Raw genomic sequence first — 19293 nt, forward strand, 5'->3', positions numbered from 1 at the left:
AGAAATCATTCTGTAAAAAATCCACTGAAGAATGTCTAGTAAAACTAATGGCACTGATAGAATTTGATTTTTTATTTGCCTTGAATTTTCATCTTCTGGGGAAGTTTAAAATACAGAACAATAGTATAAAGGACAACACAATGTTACTTAGGCCAAAGATTCCTTCTCACAACGCCACATGCTGCTTGCCACACATGCCTGCCAACATGAAATTCTTCTGGAGTGGTAACAGGGTGCCTTACAAGTGAAATTCAAGTTTGCAACACAGTCCAAAACAGATGAAAAAGAGAACTAACTTCCTCAACCATCTAGTCAGAAGGCCTCTTACCTATTTCTTTTTCCTGTGAGTTTCCTGACTTTAAAGAAAGATTGAGTCCTCACCCTACCACATGGTAGAATCTATCAATACATTGCAATAGCTAGATGTATTTTTTTGTTTTAGTTTTAATTTGTTTATTTGTGGGCAACACCACACAGTGTTCAGAGTTTCTTGTGACTCTGTGCTCAGCCATAAGCAAGACAAGCATCCTACTCTGTGCTATCTCTCTTGCCCCAGCTAGATGGGTTCTTACGCCCAGTCTTCATTCTGGAATGACTGGATGAAAAACAGCTTAGCCAGTAATGGAAACTGTGTTAATACAGGACCATAAGGATACACAAAGAGCACTGGAATGATATTGGAGTTCTTCCACTAGAAGGTTCATTAAGAATCCTTAATTCTGGGGCTGGAGCAATAGCACAGCGGGTAGGGCGTTTGCCTTGCACGCGGCCGACCCGGGTTCGATTCCCAGCATCCCATATGGTCCCCTGAGCACCGCCAGGAGTGATTCCTGAGTGCAGAGCCAGGGGTAACCCCTGTGCATAGCCAGGTATGACCCAAAAAGCAAAAAAAAAAAAAAAGAATCCTTAATTCTAAGAAAATAGTTGTGACGACCACCTTCTGGGGTACCTGATACATAGGTCACTGAACAAACACCTATGAAAAATACCCTTTTGTTGTATCCTATTCTGACCTGCCACCTGGTCTATACTATAATGTTTCTATTTTACTGTAGTATTACCATTAAAAAATAATATCTAACATTATAAAAACTTGATAAGGTGCCATTTTATAGGTACATTAAATATACAAATAACATAGACACAAAATAGAATGTTACATATTTAAAGTTTAATTCTAAAGTAATGGAAGTTAATACTAAGGACTAAATCTTTGTACTTGATTTCTGCGGAAGGTCTTGCATTTTCCTCCAATTTGGAATGTAGGATACTGTTTGCCAGTTTTCTTGAGAACCTGGGAAAAGACTTAGAGTGTTGTTGCTCACCGATTATCTACTTTGTGTCTATTTCTCGCCACCATCTGTCTTCTCAGAGGCAATGAATGAAATATTTTCAATCCCTATCATGTGGTTTAATAATTTCTACTTACAAAGAGCTTCCCCTACTCAGCAACAGGTACCCATTAAACAAACTCTCCTGTTATTAGCAGTTCCCAGTACTCTTGATCATCCTTTATTCCAAATCCTATGAACTTTACATGGGCCAGGAAGTCTGAAGGGCCAAACAAACAGTGAAAAGGTTATCATGCCAACCTAATTCAACCTCTCGCACCACCTCGGGTCCCCCTGAGCACCACCAGGAGTGGTCCCTGGGAACAGAGCCAGGAATAATCCCCTAAACGTGGCTAAGTGTTGCTTAAAACCAAAATAAAACAAAAAGTAACTCTGAAGAACTCAATCCACTTTCTTAAATTTATTTCTCCAAGACATAACTTCTGGATAAAGATAAATAGAGCAAAACGCAAAAAAAAAAAAGAACAAAATCCAATTTCATTTTTATTCATATATTATAACACATCTAAATCCTGAGAGCTTCCAATAATTTAGGTACAAGTACATGCTCTCACTAGCAATTAATAAGCATACTAGGTTTAGGTTCTAAAGTATTTGGAATGAACAAAAGAAATTAAAATAAAAATTAAACATACTTTCTCTACATTCTTTAATTTTTAAACAAAAAATCTTTTTGAGTGGAGCTATTTAGTAAATTTAACATTTTTGAAAAGTATGAATTACATAAAAGCCTTGCAGTGTTTCATAAAGAGTAGAAAGGACCAATTTGATGATTCCCACTTTCACTTTGTATAATTACAATTTAGTGCCATCTTGTCAGTAGCCTTCATTGAATACTCTTTTCCCAACTTGGAGTCCTCATCTCTGAGTCAGATGTCTGCTGGGACTGGTATGTTCTACTACTTTAGCTACAGAATTTCAGGCCAACTTGGCTGTTCAATTTCTCTCTGGGTTGTTCCTCCAAGACTCCTCTACTTCTTTTGAGCAAAACCATAGTAAATGATTTTATTTTACCTTGTAAATATTTTTCATCAACTAGGAGTATTCTATACCTATTTCCCAAAATTTGGGCTTAAAATTTCTTTCACAAAATCTACACCAATTCTCACTTCTATCTAAGCCCTTACCTAGAAGAAACTTACATACAAAATGAAATTTTGCAAAAACGAATCAGAACTTCCTGATGAGCAGAGCTCACCATGTGACTTGAGAACGTCTGACATACAGCAGCCTGCCCACCTAAGAGAAACGCACCATGTGGAAAGATGGGAATGAAAAGCTACTCTCTCAAAGGCCTTCATTTTCTGTTTTTTTCCCCATAATGACATCTTGTTGATAAATATCTAAATGAAGGGTCAAAAGAAAGACACATTAGTGGAGACAGGAAAATTAAGTTAACTCCAAAGTCATGAGTTTGAGATTCCCCACCCCCATCTTCTTTCACTGAAGAGGACAAAGAAATGCGCCTTGGTGGGAAAACCTAGTCTAGAGGTCATGAATGTAAATTTGTCCTTGAGCCCTGTCTCTCTCTCTCTCTCTTCTCTCTCTCTCTCTCTCTCTCTCTCTCTCTCTCTCTCTCTCTCTCTCTCTCTCTCTCTCTCTCTCTCTCTCTCTCTCTCTCTCTCTCTCTCTCTCTCTCTCTCTCTCTCTCTCTCTCTCTCTCTCTCTGCGGCCACTGAGGAGAACGGCTGCTGGTGCTCTGGCTGAGGAGAAGAGGAAAGGAAATGGAAAGAGAAATACAATGGTGAGAGGTGGAGAAGCTGAAAAGAAAAGGGACCAAAGAAAGTCAAGGAAAACAGTGAGGGAGCCCAGGGGAGATTGTGTGTCTCACCAAGACACACCAGAGGCTGCCCATTGGAGCTCTGAAATGAAGACCATACACAGAAGCACTTCTTTTAAGTCAGTATTGGGCTGGAGAAATAGTACTTGCCTTGCTCATGGTGGATCCAGGTTCTATCCTGGGCACCACACATTGTCCCCTATGCACTGCCGGTGGTAATCCCTGAGTTCTGAGACAGGAGTAGGCCCAGAGTACCACCAGGCGCCCCTTATCTCCCAAATAAATAAAATAAAAGTCAAGGTGTTCTCAAGGGAGGGCACATGAGGAGACGGGAGCTCAAAACAAAAGGTGTGGGACGCAGAGAAGAGGAAGCAGAGCGCCAAACCTTCCCTCCTAATTATTCTGCCCTAACTGCAAAAGTGTTTCTTTATAAAGTGTGAGGGGGTAAGAAAAGCCAAATTCCCTCCTTTGGAAACAGTACCAGGGGCTATTGATGAAAAACAAAATCTCTTTTTCCTAAAGTAAATTCTGTTTTGCTTTTTATGAGGTCTTTAGCCTGAATAAAGCCTAGACTTTTTCCCTCTCATTTGCAGACCTACGCTTTAATAATGGGAACAGACAAGACCAAGGCCTGATCTGCATAGTCACATCTGTCAGGACACCCTGATGCCTTAAGCCCAGCCAATTGCCCAGTCTGTCAATGCTGACCCGGTAGGCCAAACATGCCCACGGCAACACCCTTCTTCATTCTAGAGCTGTGAGAATGTCTCTCTGAAATGAGAAGATTTGAGGGTTATATCAGTTATATCAGTGATAATATATCAGTTATAATACATATGTCAGTCAAATATATAACTGTAGCAAAATCATTCAAAAATTTGTCCTCCTCATCAAAACTAAATGCACTTTATAGGATTAAGGAATCAAACAAAACACCAAAATAACCACTGACTCAAGGCTTATCATTTGGATGTCACCCCCTCCTTGGAGACATTCTTCTGGCTTTTATTGGACAAAAAAATTACCTTTGGAGCCAACAAAATAGCTCAGCAGTCAGGCGCCTAAACTGGCACCATTTCTTTTTATAAAGTTGTTCACAATAATTCATTACATTTAATATTCAAACATCAATCTCACAACCATTGCACCTTCCCATCACCATATTTTGAATGTTTCCACCCCAAATCCCAAATTGTGCCTCCCAAAGCAGAATCAAAACAATTAATTTTGTATTGTTTGTTATAAATAATCCACTAAAAATAGACCAATAACGTTTCCTGTAGAGGAAGTATGTGAAGATTGTTGTGTTTCATCCTGGAGCCATTGAGCCCTTGTATAAGAGATCACTAACATGTTTGTTAGACCCAATCAAATGTTGTCTGCTACTCTTGGTACATCAATGGTGTAGCATATGAGAGGTCACTCCAGGAATTCTAAAATTTCTGGGTGATTCACTCATGGGTGAGGCCGATGTTGCTCTCTCCCTGGAGCTTTATTTCTGAGTCTCTGGATCATCACCATTGATGAGATTACATGGCACTGGGGGCAGTTTTTGAGTGTGACTGCCAAGCTACTGGTAAACTTGGGAGCTGGGGGAGGAGGCCCAATCCTGCTCCAAGTGAGCTTGGAGATTTCAGTCACGAGTCCCGCATACCTGAGTTTTTCTGCAGATTCACTCATGGGTGAGGCTTGTCCAAGGCTGTGGACAGTGGCCATGAGCATGGTGGCGGTTGGGTTCTGGAGGTTTTTGGCTGCCAGGGCTCTGTTGGGGAAGGGAGGGAAACTCAACCCGCCACCCTCTGAGTTGCCTCAGTGGCACCAGATTTTAAACTCTGGAACTGCATGACTTGGAGGTCCCTGAGCACTGCAGAGTGATCCTGATGATTCTTGGCACCATAAGGGCTGGAGCATTTCCATATCCTCCCACTTTGGCACTTACCTGTCAGCAGGTTGGCCAAATATCACCATAGGTTCCCCAATGTCCTCAACCCACCTCACCTCTCCCTATCCCCACCAACACACATACACACACCTTCAAATAAATACGTTGGTACTGATAAGAACTGCAAACACTTGGCTGGACAGAATACAACTGGTCATGGGGACTGTTGGAATTTTATTTGGGGAGAGGGAGCACACTTGGTGATGCTTAGGGGTGACTCCATGTTCTACACTTAGGAATTACTCCTGGCAGTGCTTGGGAGACCATGTGGGATGCTGTTCGAACCTAGATTGGCCATGTGCAAGGCAAATGTCCTACCCACTCTAGCTCCTGTTGGAATTTTCTTGACCATCAGCTTTCTACTCATTGTCATATAAAAAACACATCCTAACACTTCTCCACCATTTTCTATACATACAATGTATGATTATATTTGCTAGTTGTATAATCCTCTATTGCAAATGCTTAACTTTTCCGCTCACAAGTAAGCATTTTTTCCTGGTATACTTATAAATATTCATAGACTATTACATCATCCCTAACTAGTCAGCATCCAACTACTCAGCTTGCAACCAGAACAGACCACACTTCCTTTTGGTAACTTGTTCTACAGCCCGTGCTGGTCAGACTGCCTTTCTAGTTTGAACTATCTCCCTGCTAATAGCACCCTACTTTTACACTTAGCTGTTCTGATGATTTGGAGGTGATACAACATATATTTCTTGCAAAAAAAAATTAATGATATAGTGTTCCTGTAATTGATAACTGCCTATGGAAAATAAAGCTAGATCCCTCCCTCATTTCACATACAAAAAAACAAATCCCAATGGATTTAAATGTACTAAAAGAAGAAAACCTCAAATTCTGAGATATCTTACAACTGGGAAAGGCTTCCCAAGAGATTGAGAAACCTAGACCCTGTTGAAAAATAATAGGCATCTTTGACTATATAAGCATGATCAAGAATTTTGTATAAAAAAATATCACCAAGAGTAGAACCACCTATGGTGACAATGATTTGCTAGATAATCATTCACTGAATTCTGCAAAAGTAATCCGTCAAAGTGGCAATATGGGATCTGATGTTCTGACACAGAAGAGAGGAAAACATTCTTGAGAACTATGTATACACACCAAGCTTCCCTGCAGTGCCGGAGGCTGGCCAGCTGTCTCAGTATCACACTCTCTGATTTTCACGGTCGGCTATTCTAACAGGCATGGGATTTACTCAACAACCACAAAAACTATTAGAGGACTTTCCACTCAAAGTTCTCAGCCCAAGTTTTAAGAAGCTCAGAAGCACTTCAAATATAATGAGAGTAAACATTTGCCTTCATTATCCCTGGAATGAAGAAGCAGAGGAGAAGCAATTATACTCATCAAAATTATTTCCCACCCCCCCCAAACAATTGTGATGATATACTATTTTAACTAGCAATATATTTATTAGTTTATAAAGTGTATTAACATTTTATGTAAATATCCATTGAAGAAGAGTAAGGGAACAAATAAAAATAAGAAAACATCACATGTATGATTCTCCTTCCTCCATTTTAGCAGTTAAAAAAAGAGATAGGAACAGTAATGCAACCTTGTAAAGGGTTTCCTTCCAGTTTGTCAATGGTTTTTAATAAAACGGCATCAGTTATTAAAAGCATGATAACCTTTGTTATGCTACATAATACTGATACAAAATGTGAATAGTACAAAGTTCATTATATATAAGGTTTTAATATATTACATTTGTTTCTACATAAACAGACTATAAATATATGAGCCATAGCATGTCTTAAACTCATGGTTCCCAGCATCTCACGCTATGGTACCAAATGAAAAATACATTTTCTTTATTTGAAAAGGTAAGAACAAGGGCAGAAACCAGTAGAAATACATTTAAATGTTAAAGTCTAAAAATACAAGAGATGTTATAACTTTGGCTATAAAATAATTTTGAAGGTTCGGCTAATAATCATTCAAAGAGCAAGAAAACCAAATTAGTTTTTATATGAGAGTGGAGGTCAAATTGCTAAAATATTGATTGGCTGGGAAGACCAAGGAGGTAAGAGTAAGGGAGTAGGGAACAAAGAGTCAAATCCTTCCTGACACTCGAATACCACAACTTGATTCAAAACCTACTGCATTCAGACCAGACATATCACATCAGGACAGACAGGGGGTAATTCATCCACAAGAAACCAGAAGCTGGTTTACACAGTCAAAATCTTCAGCAAACATGCCATGGAGCCTCCATCTGAACATCCTTTCTTTGTGGTAGGCTGAACAGAGGACCGGCCTGGGAGACAAGGAGCCAGGGCTGCATCATTTCCTTCCTTGGCCTTGGCCAAGAGACACGTAAGAGTCCGGAAGGAAGTCTCATTAAGCATCGGAAACAGTGCAAGGAACTCTCATTTAGTCCAACCAGGAAGAGCACGCAACCTTCTGAAACCAGTAACCTTGTCCACAGCCTTCACATTTCCTAACAGAGCCCACGACCACCTCCGTGGGAGCCAACACAAATGCATCTGCAGGCTCCAGTAAGTGCTCAAAGCAAGCCAACATCTATCAATCCAACCATACATGGAAGACTTGGCTCAGAACCCATATTCTATACAAAGCTTCTCCGACAGACTCAGCCCTTCGGTCTTGCCTGTCTTCACCATGGAAAGCACTTGCACAGCATGGTTTCTCTTCTAGTCCTACAGCAGGGTCAGCTCCCTAGGTCCAGCTACTCCTTGGAGGATGGATTCATCTCTTGAATGTTTTCATTATAACCCCTGGGGCGGCCCACAGGAAGGGACTTCAGAGACACTTTTAGATGGAATGCAAAGGAGAACAGGTCCACACTGGGAGAAGACAGAAACACATTCTTGGGTCACAAGCATCTTCTCAGGAAATACCTAAGAGACTGGCTCCCTGCAGTCTATGAGGTTCTTTTTTTTTTTCTTCTTCTTTTCTTCTTTTTTTTTTTAAATGAAAATCAAATGTGGCTACTTCCTGGTGATGGAAAGAACAACACTTGAAAATCCGAGCAGCACCTCTCATGTGATTTCCAGGACAGAGTTCTTGGGTGTGTCCTTTTAAACAGGAGGAACACTCAATGTGCTTCCAGAGTCGGGATGAGGAACCTGGGCTGCGCTGCCGACCTGAGGTCCAATCTCCACCAGCTTTAACAGTTCTGCCTCCTCACTGGAGTACACAGTAGTGTCTGTGTCATCTGAGTGGTACCCAGACTGGTAGCCACTGGTGTGGTTTGAGCCCTCAGATGCCACAGACTCCTTGCTCTTGCTGGGCATCAGTCCACTGTGGAAGGAAAGGCAACTCAATGAGTGAACAGCGAACAGGCAGTGCCTCTGCTTCCCAGCCTGAACCCCCTTCCCACCCGGTGTGGGCCGTAATCTCCCTGGAGACACCGGCCCCTATCTCTCCTACTTGTTAATCATCATATCAGCTTTCCTCTGACCATGTCTATTTTCAGGTACTCGCATGAATTCGTTGTTTCAGATAAGTCCTCTTATTCAGGTCCAAGTCTTTCAAGCCTGAGATGAGATGAAAGGCAGTTCTCCTGAGTCAGGCAAAGGCTCCAACCCATGGAACATTTTTATGGCCTTGCAGATTGACAAGTTTGTATACAGTGATAGGAGCCCAAGGGACTCTTTCATGATATTCGAGGAAAGTGGAATGTTCTGAAAGCCCACTTGTGTTTCCCCCACACTAGCAATTAGGGGATCCCGAGGCCGGTGGATGGTGTTAATAAAAAGCTTGAGCAACTTTAAATGTTAATAACTTCAAGTGTTAATAACATGCCAAATATGTCAAAAACTGTTTTTTGTTCATTAAAACCACATTTTTGGGAAAAACCGAGGACCTCAATCACTCAGCAGCAACAAGAGAATGTTTTCAATGGTCTGGACTCACAACAGGCAGAAATCATGTCAAAGTTGAAAAATATGAGCTGATGATCTAAAACATCAGGATTTACAAGTTTTCAAGCCCACAAAGAGATATTTCTTCCCTTTTAATAGGCCTATTACCCAAATTACTAATGTTATTATCTGTACAAAGAATTTTATGAGCCCTGTGATCACAGACAGTTAAAGCTTATTTCAAATAGCCAGAATTACAATTTTTTCTTTCAAGGCAACCTTAACAGAGTAAATTCAGTGTGTCAAGCAGTAGGGTACAATGAGGGTACAAAGATATTACTGGACAAATGTATATGGAATCAGTGCATGAAACATAATATTTGGCATGCACAATTTCTTACCTTAGGCCCAAGGCAAGTGATAAACTCAAGAAAGGCACATTTTATTGTTCTGTTTTGTTTTTAAAAACAAAAGGGATACTTATTAACCCATGGATCTGCCCATCTCATAGAACAATTTATGAGTAGATCAAAATCTTTTTGACTCTTATCTAGAGTAAATCCTTACTCTAGGGAGTAAACCATCTACCGAATAAATTATTCTGTATGTATATATGTATACATAATTGGATGTATCCTTATACATACAATTTTCACTTATTTATTAGGTAAAAAATCAGATATACCTATTCAAAGCAACTGTTAATCCTTATAGAACCACATGAAGGGAATTATATTCCAAATCTAATTTAGTATTTAATGCAGATCTATAATAATGATGATCATATTTTATTAATAATTTTAAATAATTACACTAATTGTGGCAATTATACATTTTAAATGGAGAGTGGTAGGCTGGAATGATATAATACAGTATGTAGGGTGCTTGACTTGAATACAGCAGACCCAATGCTCAATCCCCAGCATCCCAAATGGTCTCCAAGCTAACCAAGTATAGATTTAGAGTCCTGAGCATCACTGGGTATGGCCCCAAAACCAAAATAAATAAGTAAATGGAGAAGAGCTTACTTATATATCATACTTGTTATAGACACAGGCAGTCATTTTTGTTTTGTGGGGAGCTGTACTCAATAGACCTCAGGATGTACTCAGGAGACCATGTATTGTCAGGGATGGAAACTGGACTCCAATATATAAAGCTGACATGCCAGGCCCACTCTTTGAGTCATCACCCCCAGCCAAATGATGCCAATTTCTAATTTGAGTTTTTCTTTTCTTTGCAGTGCCAGAGACTGAACTTGGGTCTTACATGTGCAAGGCAAGCACTCTACTAGTAAGACATAACCTTGACCCATGCAGCCACATCTGTAAAAATATTAAAGGGCTTAGATGCTATAAAAATTTTAATCAGCCCACAGAAATTTTCTAATTTATGATATGCTCATAATCTATTATATAAAATTAAAAAACCCACAGATTAAGTGATGAATTAAAAAACAACAGTAAAATGATCCAGTGTCTGGTTCTTATTGTTTATCTTAGGCAAAAGAAACTGTGAGAGTGACCCCCTAGAGGGTTCAAAGGGCTGGAGGACATGATTTGCACACAAAAGGCATGTATATGGCCCTTAGGCCATAAAAGAAAAATTGTGAAAGACATCCAGTATTTGATTCATGTCTTCAAAATTCTGGTTTATGAGAATTTCATAAATATTCATAATCTAACCAAATTCACTGGAAAGTACAGGGGTTGAGACACTTGTCGTGCATACACTCAACCTAGTTCTTTCTGGGCACCATGTGTGGCCCCCAAAGCACAGGGCCAAAGAGTAATTCCTGATTGCCCTCCACTTCATGGAAACCACCAAATTTCTAAATTAAGATAACTTTTTTACCTTCCTACTTTGTTTGCTATGCTTCTGTTCCATTCCACATTAAGTTCATGAAAATTTGTCCAACAAAGAAAGATACAAAAAGAGACCCTCTGACACTACTTTGAAAGCCAAAGTTCATTCCAAAAAGTTGTACTGAAATTTTTTTAGTAGAAAATTATAATTAATTAATTAATAGGTATCAATCAATTGATACCTATTCACATTTTAGATGGGCTTCTGTGTTGTCTTCCGAGAAAGCAGGAGCTGTGATTACTCATTTGCTGGAAGCATTTGCTGTTATGGGTGTCCCTAAGACAATGAAAACTGATAATGCACTTGCTTATACCTCCTCAAAAATGCGTGATTTTTTCTCTGCTTATGGTATCAATCATATTACAGGAATTCCATATAACAGTACAGGACAAGCCATTATTGAACGAGCAAATCGTGGGCTTAAAGATATGTTATCTAGACAAAAAGGAGGAATATATGCGGATTTTCCTAGACAGCAACTATCTAGGGATAGTTAGCTTCTATTTGGACCTTTTGAGGTGTAATTCTACTCTCCCATATTATTTGTCCCAAAAATTCCCAAGGAACCTGATGTTGAATTTTGTCCTGTGCAATTTTTAAATCCCATAACTCTAGTTCATAAGTTACAGCCTCATAAACCTTTTGCAAATTTATATGAGGTGGAGCAGTGATAAGAATATCATCCATGTAGTGAATAATTTTGACGTCAGGGTACTGTGCCCTAATTATATCCAGTGGTTGATTAACAAAATACTGACACATCGTGGGACTATTCATCATAAATTATCTTTATAAATTAATAGGAGACGTATTAATTAATTAATAGGTATTATCTTCATAAATTATCATTATAAATTATCTTTTCTATGTGGTTGATCCTTACCTAAAAGATGGAGTTAATTTGGTTCTGTCTTCCAAAGTTTTCAGCTCTTCTGATGCAAGAACCATCCCACTGTCTGTCTGGTTGTCCTATTAAGAGACAAGAAGACAGTACCATTGATTGAGCATATACATTGATGAGTCATATAATTCAACTGATCATTTTAACCCTTCTATCAGATAAGATGTTCCACTGTTCTACACACTAAGGTAACAAGATAATAGCCAGAAATTATGGCTACAAAAGCAACAACAACAACAAAATCTGCTTCCAAGAATTAAACTCAGGACTGGAAGGAAGAAATTCGGGAAGAGGACACTAAAGAAATCTGTTTTCATCCCTATTTCCACACAGATAGTATTTACTTGAGTGGAATAAAGCATGAAGATACACAACTTTGACTCTTGGCCTCGGGATTTTACTTATGAAAAAAAACGGGAGGATCTGATAACTTCCACCTCTATCGTGACCTCATAGGACATCCCCTCAAGGCAAGCCTTATAGTGAGGTTGCAGGACTCTAACACTTAGGCTAATATTTATCGAGCTAATGTTTCATATGTTGTATTATTTCTAAGACCATTTTTAAAAGATGTACTTACATCTGGGATTACTTTGACTTCTGGTTCTTCCAATGGGATATCTTCAAATGTTTTTACACTCACAGGCCGGCTCTTTCGCTTGCTGTTCTGCAGATACTGACTAAAACAGAACAAATATTTATATTTTAGCGGTGGTATATTTGGCTGCCACTACCACAATTGATACACAAGTTCATTATCTTTCAACCACAAGTTTAACAGCGACCTTCAAAACATCCTTTGGAATAAAAGAAAATAAGACCAAAAAAATCTTTCACTGCTAGAACACACTAAAAGCTTAATTTCTTATAAATGTTCATTTAAAAGTATAATATAATTGAGGGCACCAGATGAGTCCCTGCTCTTCTGAATCTTATTTCTGATGTTCAGAGTTGGACCAAAGACAACCTTATAAAGCTGAGTGACCCACTGCTTGCTGCTTACTTCCAGATCATGTGCAAATTCTCCACTGAGCTCTCAATATATTGCTGAGGGTTTACAATATCTCTGGTTGGCTCTTGAAAGGGTTTTCTAGATCAATGTCTTTTAATCTGGATCATATATAACCCTGTGGGTTCCCCCAGGATATACCAACGAAGCCATTATTGAAAATCACCTAAATACGAAGCCATGGCTTGAGACCAGGGAGCAAACTGATAAGGGGGGGTGGGGAAACACAGGAATGAAACAAGGCTGGGATGAGATCACAGTTGGAATAACACTGTTCAAGGACCCAATGAAAGATGGGCAGAGGCAACACCTGAAGAGCTCACAGACTCTCACTTGGGTTCAGTAAGTGGATACTAAATCCAGCATGATAAGATAAACTCCTACTATCTGTAAGAGGTCTGGGCTAGAGAAGAGGGGGCGGATCAGAACTCACGATGTCTTACTTCAGCCCAGAGTTATTGATCTTAGGAAAGTGCAGTGAGCAATTTTTTTTCTGCTTTAAAATTCATCACTGATGGCATAAATTTCCACTTTGGAGAGTGAAAATTATTTTTATTCCTTTCCTACTCCTGTCATCATTGCTGTCATCCCATTGCTCATCAATTTATTAAAGCGGGCACCAGTAACATCTCCATTGTGGGACTTGTTACTGTTTTTGGCATATCGAATACGCCATCTTTAAAAATATATTTTAAAGGATATTGATACAATCCAAATGACCAACAACAGATGAACGAACAAAGAAGTTGTACTATCTATTCACAATGAAAACTACCCAGCTATAAGAAAAGATGAAGGTTTACTGAAATGTGGATGGAATTAAAGGACATTATATTAAGTGAAATAAAGTCAGAGGGAACTTTCCAGATGCACGGTCAAATAGGCAAGGCAACACATTCTTCACTCTCATTGCAGCAGATTTCCTGCCCAGGCAACCTTCTGGTTATAGTACTTAGCTCTTGTGTCTTCTGTGATCAAATAAAGAATGAAACACAAGTCATTTCTCTGCCAGAGAAGTCTGGTTCCTTCTCTTCTAGAGAAGAATGACATTTACCAGTGAAAGCTTCACTGAGGAAACTTCTCAAAAACTGGACAGAGAAAGCAAAGCTCACATTCTCCTAAGCCCAGTTCCTAAAAGTGGTATTGGTCAAACAGCAGAAGTACCATAGTTTATCTTTCATTCATTCACCCATTCAGATAATCTTTTACTGAAAATACACACCAGGCTTCTCAAGAACCTTGTGATGGGATATTCTTGTTCCCATTTCATAGGAGACTCAGACATAAAGAGGGCAAGGCAAGAGAGACAGTACAATGGGTGGGGTGTTTGCCTTGCATGCAACTGACCTGGGTTTGATCCTTGGCACCCCATAAGGTCCCCAAGCAGGCCAGGAATGATCCCTGAGCACAGAGCCAGGAGTAAGCCCGGAGCACCACCAGGTGTGGCCCCCAAAACAAATTAATTAATTAAATTAAAACAAAGCTTTCCTGGGGGTGAGGAGGGGAAGGATCAAGAACAAGGCCAAGGAACCTGTCCAAAATCATGTAACAGGAATACCTGGACCATGACTTCAAGGGTCATGAGCGTCCATTGAAAAATGTTCAACATGAGATCACAGTCAAATATGCACTTTAGAAGACTGCTCAGATGGGTAAGGGTAAATGCAGAGAGACCAATTAGAGAGAGGAGAGAGATCATTTATCTAGAGGAGAGAGAAAGGCTGCCTAATTAAAGAAAATGATGCACACAGGGTTTGGAGAAATGCACAGATTCCAAAGATTCTTGGGCCAGTGTCTTGGGCAATAATGCAACTGCCTTATAAAAGCTAGCTGCTTGACTGCTGAGTCCAATAACTCCAAAAATTGCATGGTCCTTCTCAGCTGATGAAGCATTTCCACAGATGTTGTATCTTCTCTTCATAGAATATAAAATAGTTATGTATGTGTATGTATGTGTGCATGTGTGTGTGTGTGTGCATGTTTCAGTTACTAGGGGCCATAATGTGGTTCAAATAGATACAGCATACACATTGCATGTTCAAGACTTTGGTTTGATGTCTAGCATTGTGTGGCCCCCAATCACTACTGGATGTGGCCCTTCTAGCCCCAGACTATCACTGAAAGTGGTGTCCTCCCCCCAAAAAAAATTACTTCCTGTTTGGAGATAAGTATGCTAAGCCACTAGAAAGGGTTAAAACTGGAATTCAGGGGCTGGAGCAATAGCACAGCGGGTAGGGTGTTTGCTTTGCACTCGGCCAACCAGGATTCGATTCCCAGCATTCCATATGGTCCCCTGAGTACCGCCAAGGGTGATTCCTGAGTAGTGCAGAACCAGGAGTAACCCCTGTGTATTGCCAGGTGTGACCCCAAAAAGCAAAAAATCAAAAACAAAAAACTGGAATTCAAACTTAGATCTTCATAGACTAACTTCCATGTCCAGGTTTGTTTATTTGACCATACCCCACCATGATCCTCTTGCAAAGGTAGCAAGAAAGAAAAGAACAGTGGGATGTGATTGTTCCCATCTTTATGAAGCACTTAGTGTAAAAGCACTGCTCTCTCCTGCATGTGAACCGACCCATAAAGAAGCAAGGGGTGTGAGATGGAAAAAAGGTGGAAAATCAAAGTTTTGCTTCAAGCAGCCCAATATCAGAGCCAAGAGCAGGAACATCCAGCCAGCAGGCTATTCAAGGCATCAATCTACAAGGAGCATTTAATCACCACTAGCAATTTAGCCAACATGAAGAAAATGGAATGTGCCAGAACCTTTCTCTGGGACAGCACTGAAAAGAAATCTTTGATAAGCAGCTGAAATGGGAGGTGAAACTCCCAGGGGAAATGATGGAGCAACTGCAGATGGTCCTCCACAGTCCCTCAAAGAAAGATGAGTCCAATTAATATGTGTTTTGTTGCAGAAGCATGCAAACTTGGGGCCAGAGCTGATCCTCAGGGCAGATTAGCCAGAAAGCTAAGTCTAGACACCCGGGGTCCTTCTCTACGCAACCCTTCCCCCACACACCTCTCAGCCTCTTCTCTAAATAAACTGAACAAATATTTTTAAATAGTTGAAAGGGACAACAAATCATGAAGTTGGCTCCCACTGAGATGTCCCTGTCTAGCTCTATTTATAATGCAACGGAATCGAAACTTACAAGGAAGAAGCAAGGGAGCAAATGCCTCAGTGTTTCTACTTGACCAGCATTGGGAAAGAGGGGGAGAACACGTCCCATGAGGCACCCCAGCCTCATCTCTCTGTCGCCAGGGAAGCAGCACCAAGAGAGAGCATCAAAACGACGTATGCCATACACAGATACCACCATTCAGTGTTTCTATCAGCCCAGATGACTAAAAAGGGGTCTGAGAGGCTTGGGTTTTATAAAAGGAAACAAGATAGGGGGGACGGGGGCGGGAGGGAGACAAAAGATTCCAATTTCTATAGAAGATTCCAATTTCTATCAGACTTTTAACGCTATGGTCAGATGAAAGAGAAACTGGACTGGAAAGACCAATTCAAAAAAGCACAGACAGAAAATTGGAGCCAGGCGTGTGTCGGGGGTGTGGTGTCACAAGGGTGTGTTGCGAGGGTGGCATGTGGTGTGCACGCTTCTGGGGATAAATGTTCGCAGCCCTGGTGCAGCTCCAGAACTGTGTTTGGTGCTTCCACTGCACAAACATGACTTCGTCGGCTCTCAGCACCCTACACAAAGTGCCCAAGTCAGTCAAGAGGCTGACAAGGGCTTCTGTCCTCTGGTCCCTGGGCACAGAAAGCTGAAGGAAAATAGCTCAGGATCCAGTGGCTTATTTAATGATAAAGAATAGCGCAATCATGTTTCCAGAGAATTACTATCCCAGAAGACTAGATAAACAAGGAATTTTTGCTTATTTGTTTGGGGGGGGGGCCTACATCCAGCTGTGCTCAGGACTTACTCTTGGCTGTGCACTCAGAGATCACTCCTGGTGGGGTTCAGGAGACCATATGGGATGCCAGGGATCAAACCCAGGTCATCTATGTGCAAGGCAAGCGCCTTCTCTAGTATACTGTCTCTCCGGCCCAACAAGTAAGTTTTAAGCACAGAGCTGGACTGATTCTCCTTACATGACCCTTTCTTCTTTACTTTGGGAGGGGAGGACACACCCTGTATTGCTCTCGGTCTATGCCTGGCTCTGTGCTCAGGGAGTGACCCCTACTGATGCTTGGGGTGGGGGTGGGGGTCCCTGTATGGTTTCAGGAATGGAACCCAGTTCGGCTGCATGCACGGCAAGCACCTTCCCTACTGTACTATATCTCCAGCCCAGATGACTGTTTCTGAGAGCCCTCCTTGTTGGGGGAGAAATGAGCTTTGAGAAGGCGCTCAGAGGAACTAGTTTCATAGCAGAGACCTGTTTTCAGCAGCTCCCTGAAAAGTCACTGTCTCTGGAGTCTGGCTGAGTGACGAGACATGAGTTACGACATGTCCTTCTCAAAATAATCCATTTCGAGGAATGCTGGTGATCTCGCCTCATTTCACAGGTTAAGGAAACTGAGGGAGAAGTTACGTGATCTCTCCACACAGCTGCTAAGAGGCAGACTAGGGGGTCCAAGCCAGTCCAACTTGCCTCTGAAGTCTGGTTCTTTAACCACAATATAAGATGCCCCCAGGGAATCTCCCCAAGCCTCTAAGGTCAACAGCGACATCAAACAGGATGATCGAGAACTCATCAGAGTAATCAAGTTTCCACCTTGCCTAACTCTGAGGCAAAATCTGATAATACAAAGGAAAGCTCTTTAAAAAAAAAAAAGCCGTAAATTCTTTTTTTTTTTTTGGCAGGGGGCAGGGGGCTCCCTTCTTGGTTTATACCCTTGATGAGCTTTCCACTCATCAGTGCTCCAGCTGCCCCTTTAGCGCCAGCAAGGCGAACCAGCCCAGCTGAGCTCTGAGAGGCAGGAGGGGAACCCCAGGAAGGTCAGGGAAGAAACAAAGCAAAGGGAAGTTTCCTCCGACTTGTCACAGGCGATTTTCTGATCCTATTGTAGAAACCCACTTGAGCGCTTTCCTTGGGCACAGGTGCCAGGAGAGAGAAGCACGCTGGCTTGAGAGCTGTGGGACAGAGCAGGAAGAGGCTGTGGTGCACGTGTTCTCAAGAAGCCCGGACGTCCCGCCAGGCAAACGAAACGCTGAAAATCAGACTTGGGAGGGACTTCTGAAGACGGCTGTCCTGCCGAATTCAGCACGCATCCCCGGGGCAGACTGCCTCCGAGCTGGCCAGGCCCTGAGTGCTGTTTCATATATGCAGACAACACTTCCTTGCTAATGAAAGAGTATGTGGGGGTAACTTAACTACAGATGTCTTTGGAAAACTTGTCTCTTTTTGCTGGAGATTAACCAACTCTGGCATTCCAGTTATTTGCAGCTGCGGGGCTTAGAATTCTGAAAGGAAGGGGAGATGGCAGCAATATGGGCCACAGATGGGCACCAACTCACCTACCCCGGCCCTTGCTAACAAGTATTTGCCTTTGTGGCAATCTCAACTCGGGCGCTCGGTGAGGGCTCTTGGTAAACGTGGACATGACTTTTAAGCCACTTTATACAATGTCTTCCTTCCACCCTCCCCCAAGATGACCTTGAAGCACCCCCGTGCCCTCCTCCCACTCCCAGGATGTTGGCCCTAGACAGTACCTGATTCCTGCTGTGTTGTCATAATGGAATTTGGGGTCGCACATTTCCTCTTCCTCCATACAGGAAACAGGTGAGGTAGGCAGAGAGAGTCCAGAATCCTCCTCCACGCTCAGAATCTCTGATATGGGAAGAACAATATAGTCTTTGCCATCCTGAAACAATAAACAGCATGCAACTGTTATGGCTTCAGCCCTTCAAAAAGTCTTTTTTGTTGCAGAGGGAGGCTTGTTGGTTACGGGCTATGCTGCTGTCAGGGTTGGACAGAGAAATTTTTTAAGACAACTTTAAACGTGACTTGTCGAAATCAGAAGGGCACCGGAAAGGGCTGTGGAGATGAAAGAATACTGAGGGATCTTACAAGACCAAGATGGGAAGCCAGGGAGTACAGAAGTTTAAGGAACTTGCTGGCATGTGGCGGCAGCTACAGCAATGGTTTCAATCTGGTCATCGCATGTGGTCCTCTGAGCGCAGAGGCAGGTTGGATCCCTAAGCACAAAGTCAGGACTAGTCCCTGAGCACTGCCAAAAAGCCAAACCGGATGAATAAGGGTAAAGGCAGGGGCCTCCGAGACCAGTGCTGCAGTGAACACAGGGCGGGATGTCTCCTGGACGCAGCCACAGAGCCTCCAAGCTGAGAAATCATTTCTTCACAAAGCCTATCTCAGCTGCCAGGCCCAGCCTTTTAAATGGCACCTCATCCAATTTTAGCTGCTACAATTCAAGGCAGTGGAAAAACTGATGACAGTCTACGAATGAGCAATAAATTTGCAGGAAAAAATGGGTCTTCTGAGGAAAGGTTGCACAACTGAACATAATTTCATCATGAGAAAAAAAAATAAAGGGTAACTGGATACTTTTGAATGGTTTAGAGTTTAATTAATAAAACAGATTCAACCTGTTGTTCTCTAACTAACCAAAAGACAG

The 19293-nt window shown here is 41.5% G+C and overlaps 1 protein-coding gene across 1 annotated transcript in view; it reads right to left on the reverse strand.

Moving 5' to 3' along the window:
• Window positions 1-6505: 6505 nt before the first annotated feature.
• Window positions 6506-19293, reverse strand: part of KDR (kinase insert domain receptor) — a 50443-nt gene continuing 37655 nt past the window's right edge. The window contains exons 27-30 of the mRNA XM_004607979.2: window positions 18371-18522; window positions 12285-12384; window positions 11687-11772; window positions 6506-8374 (exon numbers count right to left, since the gene is read on the reverse strand). Coding sequence (XP_004608036.1) covers window positions 8152-8374; window positions 11687-11772; window positions 12285-12384; window positions 18371-18522 — 561 coding nt within the window. The 3' untranslated portion in view covers window positions 6506-8151. The remainder of the gene's footprint in view (window positions 8375-11686; window positions 11773-12284; window positions 12385-18370; window positions 18523-19293) is intronic.

Source organism: Sorex araneus, chromosome 5, assembly GCF_027595985.1.
Source record: "Sorex araneus isolate mSorAra2 chromosome 5, mSorAra2.pri, whole genome shotgun sequence".
In the NCBI taxonomy this organism is placed as follows: Eukaryota; Metazoa; Chordata; class Mammalia; order Eulipotyphla; family Soricidae; genus Sorex; species Sorex araneus.